Below are 9774 nucleotides of genomic sequence, written 5' to 3'. Positions count from 1 at the left end.
GTTTGAAATATCTTTGAATAATGTCTGAGGTACATGGAAACAAACCAGCTGCGACCCGTCGTTCAGGGCAGGTGGGGCAGAGCCTGTTTTGAGCCCCACATTTTTAGCTAAAATTAAATTAAAATAAACAACTCTTTTTTTTTGGCCTGTTTTGCATGTTATTTTGGAATTAATACGTGTCACATATCAGTTTGCAAACAATTAAAAATAATAATAATAATCATTGAGTTAATAAAGCCTCCATACAAACAGTATTTTTATTGCTTTCTTTAGTAAGGCAGCTCCAAAATGCAGGTGTTTCAGCCTAGTTCTCTGGTTGCGCCGTGATTGCCTCAGTGTTCTGTCACTCATGGGGACACTACGTCACTGCCAAACCTAAGGGTAGAGCTCGAAAATTCAAGCCCCTTGGGTGCTGACATAGAGTTACATTAGAAGTTCCCATCCAAGAAGGCTCAAGGTCATTGACCACAGATAAAATTACGTCAAACACGTTATATCTACAGTAGCTTTGAATGGACTGATCATGTTAGCATCATACTTTCAAAATCTTAGCTAGCAGTCATCATCATGAATGAAGTCGACAATCTACTGACAAATCCTTTTTAATCCTTGTCATACTAAGATAAATAATGAAGAGAAATTATAGATAAAACGTATCAGTGCTCATTGGACATAAACATTACACAACAAGTTGGAAATCGCAAATTCAACAATGAGTGGTTTGGAAGGAATCAGTGGCTAACTGCAAACATTGCAAAGTAATCACTAGTCTGCTATTCAGTGGAGTGGTTGTGTGGTCCCAATTCTGGGTTTAAGGGTCTCTTTTCTAAGCTTAAAATGATAAACATTCAACATTGGCCATGCTGTCAATCCAGCATGATTTCTGCCGTGCTCAAAACAACTGTTAACTCGGAACTGAGAAATCTGACTTCAGTGAGTTAAAGATAACTGGGAACTCTGGAAAAAACTGGCTGCGACTGGGAAAATATGTTTTGAACGGTCATCCAACTCGGAATTGTAAGTCGAGAACAAGGGCCTCTTTCTAGAGCTACGACCTGAAGATCACTGACATCATCATGATTCAACCTTGTTTTTTTCAGAATTCCCAGTTGTCTTGAAAGCACCACAAATCCAGAGAATGCCAGACTTTGATGATAAAGTTTGATGACAAAATTTACCCACGAAGGACCGCCGCGCCACCTTCCTGATCAAGTGAGCACAGCACAACAAGGTGAGTCCAAAAATGTATTGCATTGCTGCTGCATAAATGATGTAATATGCCAGGGAGATACAGTGAGGGAAAAAAGTATTTGATCCCCTGCTGATTTTGTACGTTTGCTCACTGACAAAGAAATTATCAGTCTATAATTTTAATGGTAGATTTATTTGAACAGTGAGAGACAGAATAACAACAGAAAAATCCAGAAAAACACATGTCAAAAATGTTATGAATTGATTAGCATTTTAATGAGGGAAATAAGTATTTGACACCCTCTCAATCAGAAGGATTTCTGGCTCCCAGGTGTTTTTTATACAGGTAATGAGCTGAGATTAGGAGCACACTCTTAAAGGGAGTGCTCCTAATCTCAGCTTGTTACCTGTATAAAAGACACCTGTCCACAGAAGCAATCAATCAATCAGATTCCAAACTCTCCACCATGGCCAAGACCAAAGAGCTCTCCAAGGATGTCAGGGACAAGATTGTAGACCTACACAAGGCTGGAATGTGCTACAAGACCATCGCCAAGCAGCTTGGTGAGAAGGTGACAACAGTTGGTGCGATTATTTGCAAATGGAAGAAACACAAAAGACCTGTCAATCTCCCTCGGCCTGGGGCTCCATGCAAGATCTCACCTCGTGGAGTTGCAATGATCATGAGGATGGTGAGGAATCAGCCCAGAACTACACGGGAGGATCTTGTCAATGATCTCAAGGCAGCTGGGACCATAGTCACCAAGAAAACAATTGGTAACACACTACGCCGTGAAGGACTGAAATCCTGCAGCGCCTGCAAGGTCCCCCTGCTCTGAATGATTCAGAGGAGAACTGGGTGAAAGTGTTGGGGTCAGATGAGACCAAAATGGAACTCTTTGGCATCAACTCAACTCGCCGTGTTTGGAGGAGGAGGAATGTTGCCTATTACCCCAAGAACACCATTCCCACCGTCAAACATGGAGGTGGAAACATTATGCTTTGGGGGTGTTTTTCTGCTAAGGGGAAAGGACAACTTCACTGCATCAAAGGGACGATGGACGGGCCATGTACCGTCAAATCTTGGGTGAGAACCTCCTTCCCTCAGCCAGGGCATTGAAAATGGGTTGTGGATGGGTATTCCAGCATGACAATGACCCAAAACACACGGCCAAGGCAACAAAGGAGTGGCTCAAGAAGAAGCACATTAAGGTCCTGGAGTGGCCTAGCCAGTCTCCAGACCTTAATCCCATAGAACATATGTGGAGGGAGCTGAAGGTTCGAGTTGCCAAACGTCAGCCTCGAAACCTTAATGACTTGGAGAAGATCTGCAAAGAGGAGTGGGACAAAATCCCTCCTGAGATGTGTGCAAACCTGGTGGCCAACTACAAGAAATGTTTGACCTCTGTGATTGCCAACAAGGGTTTTGCCACCAAGTACTAAATCATGTTTAGGCAGAGGGGTGAAATACTTATTTCCCTCATTAAAATGCAAATCAATTCATAACATTTTTGACATGCGTTTTTCTGAATTTTTTTGTTGTTATTCTGTCTCTCACTGTTCAAATAAACCTACCATTAAAATTATAGACTGATCATTTCTTTGTCAGTGGGCAAACGTACAAAATCAGCAGGGGATCAAATACTTTTTCACTCACTGTATGTATTCTGTAGGTAAGAAAGTAATACTAAGTGTATGTTGTGTAGTAAGCTTTTAGTAGCCCATGTGTAATAATTAGGTCTATTTTCCCCTCTTAATTTCGCCTACTGTTCTGACTTGGTGGTGCACATGTAGCCTATAACCCGTTTTAGAGAAATGTAATCATCAAATATTTTAAGCACTTTCATTTTCTGCTTATATGCACCCTTTATTTATCCTACGGTTCTGACTTGGTGTACAGGGAGAACACTGTAAGAACGGCCCATGTTCTGAATTCTGTGCTGTACATTTCAAAAGTGCTGAACAAATAGTTATATTGACTACATCCGTCCTAGCTCGCTCATTAATGTCTTAATCTAAATTACGGATTTTTTTAAAGGCAGTAATTGAAGCTGAATGAACTGTTTCGCTGCCAGACAAGACTCCGCTGATAGCCAGGTGTAGCAGTGGTAAGGTGTTTGGACTGCTGTTAGGACTCTGCTTTTGGGACTCTGCTGTTGGGACAGCTTTATGTAGGCCCTAACCGTTTGTGGGCACCGTTTGTCACTGTTATAGTGCCATTAATGTATTGTTTAGTGTTGTGTTGTGTTATGTTGTGTTGTGTTGTGTTGTGTAGTGGCTTTGCTGGCATGCACCCCCTCCAACAAAAAAATAGTTTTCCCCACCAAGATTTACATGCTAAAATCGCCACTGATATAGACAGGTGTGTGCCTTTCCAAATCATGTCCAATCAATTGAATTTACCACAGGTGGACACCAATCAAGTTGCAGAAACATCTCAAGGAAGATCAATGGAAACAGGATGCACCTGAGCTCAATTTCGAGTCTCATAGCAAAGGGTCTGAATAGTTATGTAAATAAGGTATTTCTGTTTTTTATTTTTAATACATTTGCAAAAATGTCTAAAAACCTGTTTTCGCTTTGTCATTATGGGGTATTGTGTGTAGATTGATGAAGAAAAAAAAAGAATAATCAATTTTAGAATAAGGCTGTAACGTAACAAAATGTGCAAAAAATCAAGGGGTCTGAATACTTTCCGAATGCACTGTACTCCACCTCAGATATACAGTACATGCCCACATCAACTCTGCCTGGTCTTGCCACATTTATGATCCTAAAATCAAGATTAACTGATAACATGTTGTATTATCTAACAATCACATTAACAGGAAAGAGATTGGGAAACATGAAAACTCCATAGCAATACATGTATACTGGCTGACACATTAGACATAGTATGTAAACCAAGCAGGGAGAAAGAAAGACCTGGATGTTCCTAAAATGAATTCACATTTCGATCCGTCATAATGCAGTAATGGTCACAAACCCACAAAAGAAGTGGCACAGTGTAATTACTTAGGCCTAATGCATTTAAAGAAAACAGCCATAATTGATCCTAAATGTGTAGGCAGCAGCATTTACAGCTGCTATTACACACATAAAAAGGTTTATAATTGAAGTGTGCAGTTGTTAATGGACATTTTTTCAGAGACATTAATTTATGGAGAGGGACCCTTTTATAGAAAGCAGTGGCCCTTTCATAAAAACACACCCAAAAGACCCTAAAAGCAGATGGAAACATCTTGTGAATTACTTAATTCAAACATGGCACATAATTATAAAATCAGCCCCATGGGCACTACACGATGTAATTGAGGTAGCTGAGGCTAGTTTTAGTACATTAGAATAAGCATTTAAGGAATGAGTTGTCAGGCATCTGGAGAACTAGGTTATACATTTGATTTTGCACTGTATGGAAAAATATGTGTGGACTAAATGTGTTGAACTACTCACTTCCAGAAAAAGGACAAGTTGTAGAAGCAGGTTGAGACATGTCACGGGTATATGATGCACCAACACAGATCTGGTCACATCATGGTTGATGAGATGAGCACATCTGCACATGAATAGTAAACCATCACATTTGGATTTGTCCAATTAACAGTGAACAGTTGTACATTGTTCACCTTCACACTGACATGAATAACAATACATTACAAGAATGGTGAAAATGGGTGATGACCCACTGACAGTAGGTGATTATCACCTGCTCAGTGGCTTTCCATACAGTACAGCATCTATCTCACTAGATGGCGACATATGTGGACCTATACATTTATATCCCCGTGGCAACCCTCATGTGCTATAATTTTCAAACATTTAATTAATCTGTCATTTCAACCATTTCAGTCATGTTTGTGCACAATATACTTAAAGCACTTAGCTATGTGTTTAATGTACTTAGACTATAGATTACATTCCGTTGGAGCCTCCACAACATATAGGGCAGATTTGAAATGTATTTTAGGGCTGATTTAATTTTGACCAGTCAATAAAGTTCAATTTGTTGGCATACCATAAAATCTTTGCATACCTTCAAATTAAAATAATCGGCAAGAGCACAATGCAGCCTCACATACTTTAAAGACTTAACTGTTTCCCATTTGGGATTGCTGGTTCCACAGGGTTCTTCCAGAGAATAATCCTCGTGACAAATTGAACTCGTGACCTCAGAGACGCCTGAATAATTTCTCAATCTATATTTATGGTAGCATACCCTAGGGGTAAAATAAAAAACGGGCATGTTTAGTATAAAAAAAGAACACAAATATTTGCACACATCTGTCTTTATAAATATAAATATAATTATTAAAAACATAGGCTACATTTTTATGACAAAGTATTTAAGAAAAACATAGTTCCACTTTGACATTATGCGGTATTGTGTGTAGGCCAGTGACACATAAACCATTTAAAATGCAATTTATGTCACCCGATGACAAGCGCATGATGTGTGAATGTTTAGAAGATCATGATCCAGATGTGCATAGTAAAGAGGTGGCGACTAGCTAGTTATTCACTTGCTCAGATTTCAAACTCTGATTGGCTGCTTCAGAGATGCGACGCTCTATAACTGGCTGGAGAGCGCATGCTGGAGAAAACGAAACGGACAAAATCACTACAACTTCACCGTGCGCCTTCAGTCGCGAGGATTCATATCAACAGCTGTGCGCAAAATTGACTTTATGGGAAGATATCAACTTTTTATGGATTAATGTCAAGCTGGATGCAACGTGCCATATCAAATGTGAGTATCAACAGACTAGTTCAAGTGGATAAAATACAATTATGAAGGATTTTGCTCTTACTGTATTTCTAGACTAAAACGTGCAGGAATTTATCTCCTATTTTTTTCTATTTTAGGAGTTCATTGTGACGGTGATGCTGAAATAAATAAAATGGTAAGTATTTTTCCCTTCTGTAACCTAAGCATAGATTATCATGCAAAACAGTACAGTAGTGGACAATGGCCTTGTAATTGGTGCACAGTCTTATAAAATTGACATTATTCTGTGCGTAAAACGACAATGAATTAGATAAACCATATTTAAAATGAAATAGGCTCAATGTATTTATAGACACTAAATTAACTGTCAGTCCCTGAAATGATGGCGTTATACACCAGCATACGGGGACAACATCTGCAGTGCAACGCTCTGTCCACAGACTACGTTGTCCTGCATAATAACTATAGATGCCTCTGCAGAGTTGTGCTATCTGCTGTAGGCTATGCCTTGTGTCGGGTAAACAAACAAATAGCAGTTTGTTAATGTGCTGTAAATTTAGGAGGCATATGGGTGTTTAATTTGCTAGAGATTATTTAAAACTTCTCTGTATGAAAAGGGCTCCATCATAATTTCCTTTCTAGTTGTATTTAACTTTGTGGAGGTCCTACTCTTGAAAGTAGAGATGGTGTTTAATCACTTTGTCCTTTTTGGGCATTTTTTTCTCTCCATCCCTGCAGGAAGTTTATTATACTGTAGCTATATATAAAAGTCTGACTTTTATAGGCAGCCTGTTGTGTCTTTATGAGAGTACCACACAACCTGTGTTGTGATGAGAGCAAACAGGGGCTGAAGGTCTTGGCACAGGGCCAATTGCTTCAGTGGACTATGGAAGAGTTGGGGCACTTACCCACTGCATGACAGGCATAGGGTCACACACACTGACAGGACAGGAAAGAGAAGACTGAATGTGACTTCTATGGTCAGACATGAACATGTGTCTCAGAGGGCTCCATGTCTCTCCTCCTCTGGTCTGCTAAACATTTCTGACCTCACTGTCAGATCAGCCCCCCCCCCCCCCCCCCCCCCCCCCTGCCAGGACCACATGATTTACTCTTCGATCCCACCTTTTGAAGTATCAGTTTGTGTGTGTTTTGTTGTGTATGCTTTGTAGCCCACCTTTTTCCTTCAGAGGTAATCAGTATGAAAAAATGTATGCACTCACCTAACTGTAAGTCGCTCTGGATAAGAGCATCTGCTAAATGACTAAAATGTAAATGTAATGTTGTGTGTGGTTCACACACTGTTATGATTTTAGATTTAGATTTTAGTCATTTAGCAGACGCTCTTATCCAGAGCGACTTACAGTTAGTGAGTGCATACATTTTCATATTGGCCCCCCGTGGAAAACGAACCCACAACCCTGGCGTTGCAAGCGCCATGCTCTACCAACTGAGCTACAGGGGACTCGGTCAACCCTGTTTGATTTTGAGTGTAAGCCGACGCTGCTCACTGGTTGGTTTGGACCAATCAGAGTGGGTCCCTGTGAGTCAGAGGGAGAGGAAATTAGAGTATATGGCCTTTAGTATGTCACAGCCGACTTTCATATGCAGGCACACAGCACTCTTAAAGAGACACACGCCATTATACCTACATCCTGTGCCTTGAACTACTTCAGAGAAACCATAATCCCCCTGCAGATCCCCCTACAGAAAAGTAGCCATAATTTCCATAAGACTTCAGCCTTTATATTGCAGTGGTAGCAAGAAGGGAGACTTGAGTGTTGTTTGGTATTGGTAGAATAAAACCTCAAAGACATTATGGTGTGGGTTTGTGATGGATGTGTTACACACATTTAGGCACAAGTGTGGTGAAGTAAATTAACGTACAGTAGGTGTGGTGGGAGTTTGATATTAATATTGGTGTGGGTGGATCTATATGAAAACTGGTCAAGTGTGGTGTGATACAGTTTTATATCTGAGAAGGTTGTGAGGAGCAGGACAGGTAGAGCTTGGTTGTTGTTTACTGTGGCTGTGTAACTTCAACATTAGAGAAGAGGTGGAGCTCTTTCAGACAGTCGAAACTTAGCAGCAGTCACCCAGTCAGCATGTCTGAGCCTGTCCTACAGAGCCGGTCTCTATTATAGTCACCAACACATGTAGTGTGCTTATTAGAAAGAGTTCACCTCAGACATCATAAAGAATGTTCAGTCTTTCAAACATCTGCAGCAGGCTGGACATTATTTACAACATGCATTGTGTGATTTTGTATTCACTGGCTTAATAGAAAATCTTTGCTACAACAAAAGAATAGCACTCTGTGTGTGTGTCTGCCAGCCTATGTCTGACTCTGTGTACTCTCTGTCCCTCCCAGCTGTGTCTGCGTGACCAGATGCACTACATGATGCGGTCCCTGCAGGACCTGAAGCACCTGAGGAGGACCTGCCCTGCTGCTGCCCCTGCCATCACCCCTGCCCCTGCCCACCGCTCTGCAGTGGCACGAGCCTGCCATCAGAGGGCACTGCAGCTGGAGCGCCGTACCCGCTTGCGCATCTCTGACGCTAGTACGGCCAGCACCTACGACTCAGCCTGCTGTCTGGCCAGTCCTCTGGAGGAGGAGGAGGAGGAGGAGGAGGAGGATGCAGGCAGCCGGCTGGGTCTGGTCCTTGGCCTGGGTCTGACCTCCCCCAGCAGTGAGAAGAGTCTGGAGTTTGACTCTGGCTACTCTGAGGCCTCCTGGCAGGACGAGGGCATGGTGCTCAGGAGGACCAGGAATGTACGGGTGTCCTCCTCTGCCTGCCTCCGCACCAACCTGGCCCCCAGTGGCCGTGTCCGACCCAAATCCACATCAGACGCCTCCCTGGAGAGGTGGACCTCATTCGAGGCCGGTGACGCTGAGGACTGGACCACATCGCTGCTGATGCGGGGACGGAACAGACAACCTCTGGTACTGGGGGACAACAGCTTTGCTGACCTCATACAGAACTGGATGGACCTACCGGACTACCCCGAACCAGCAGAACTGCAGCCCAGCTCTGGGTGCAGACTGGCACGAGGCTTCTTGGTCAACATGAGGCGGAAAATAACTGGTATGTCAAAGAGTGTAGAGGAGAGGGTGAGGATGAGGTCCTCAGATTCTTCTTCTCGTGTGAGTCGGACAGCTATGGCCCCCAAACGACTCTCCTGCCCCCTAGGGGTGCAGGCCCCTGCCCCACGCCAGTCCCCCTTCTTCCACCAGTCCCACTCTGGCCTGCATGATCTAGACACAGACTTCTATCAATTCACTGCCCTCATGAAGACTGGCAGCAGACAGCCTATTATCTGTAATGACATCATCGGCTACATCTGACTGCAGGTCAGCCACTAACAGATTCTCATTCTAAACAATAGAAAGTCACTATTTTTTAAATGTTAAATGTTATCACTATGTTCTGACTATAAGCTGCCAAAAAATAAAACATTTTATTATTTGAGAATGGAAATATTTGTTGTGTCATTAGCTATATTTCCATTAACTTGTCCAGTGATTTTTTGTCAACATTTAAAAAGTTTGCATAGAAAATACAGTGCCTTCAGAAAGTATTCATATCCCTTGACTTATTCCACATTTTGTTGTGTTACAGTCGGAATTCAAAATGGATTAAATTGCTATTGTTTTTTACCCATCTATACACAATACCCCATAATGACAGTGAAAACATGTATTTAATATTTATTCTACAATGTAGAAAATAGTAAAAATAAAGAAAAACCCTTGAATGAGTAGGTGTGTCCAAACTTTTGACTGGTACTGTAAGTATTCACACCCCTGAGTCAATACTTTGTAGAAGCACCTTTGGCAGCGAGTCTTTCTGGGTAAG

At 41.9% G+C, this 9774-nt stretch overlaps 1 protein-coding gene across 1 annotated transcript; it reads left to right on the top strand.

The window, feature by feature from the left end:
- Positions 1–20: 20 nt before the first annotated feature.
- LOC311134013 (PAK4-inhibitor inka1-like) lies at positions 21–9268 on the top strand (the record flags this gene model as incomplete). The annotated part of the gene is made up of 2 exons (XM_084167627.1): positions 21–29; positions 8289–9268. The coding sequence occupies 2 exons, from the start codon at positions 21–23 to the stop codon at positions 9261–9263; spliced, it is 984 nt and encodes a 327-aa protein (XP_084023753.1). The 3' UTR covers positions 9264–9268.
- Between the last annotated feature and the right edge of the window lie 506 nt (positions 9269–9774).

This window comes from Coregonus lavaretus (assembly GCF_964263955.1).
Source record: "Coregonus lavaretus genome assembly, chromosome: 8".
Lineage (NCBI taxonomy): Eukaryota > Metazoa > Chordata > Actinopteri > Salmoniformes > Salmonidae > Coregonus > Coregonus lavaretus.
This window is presented reverse-complemented; position numbering and strand designations above follow the sequence as displayed.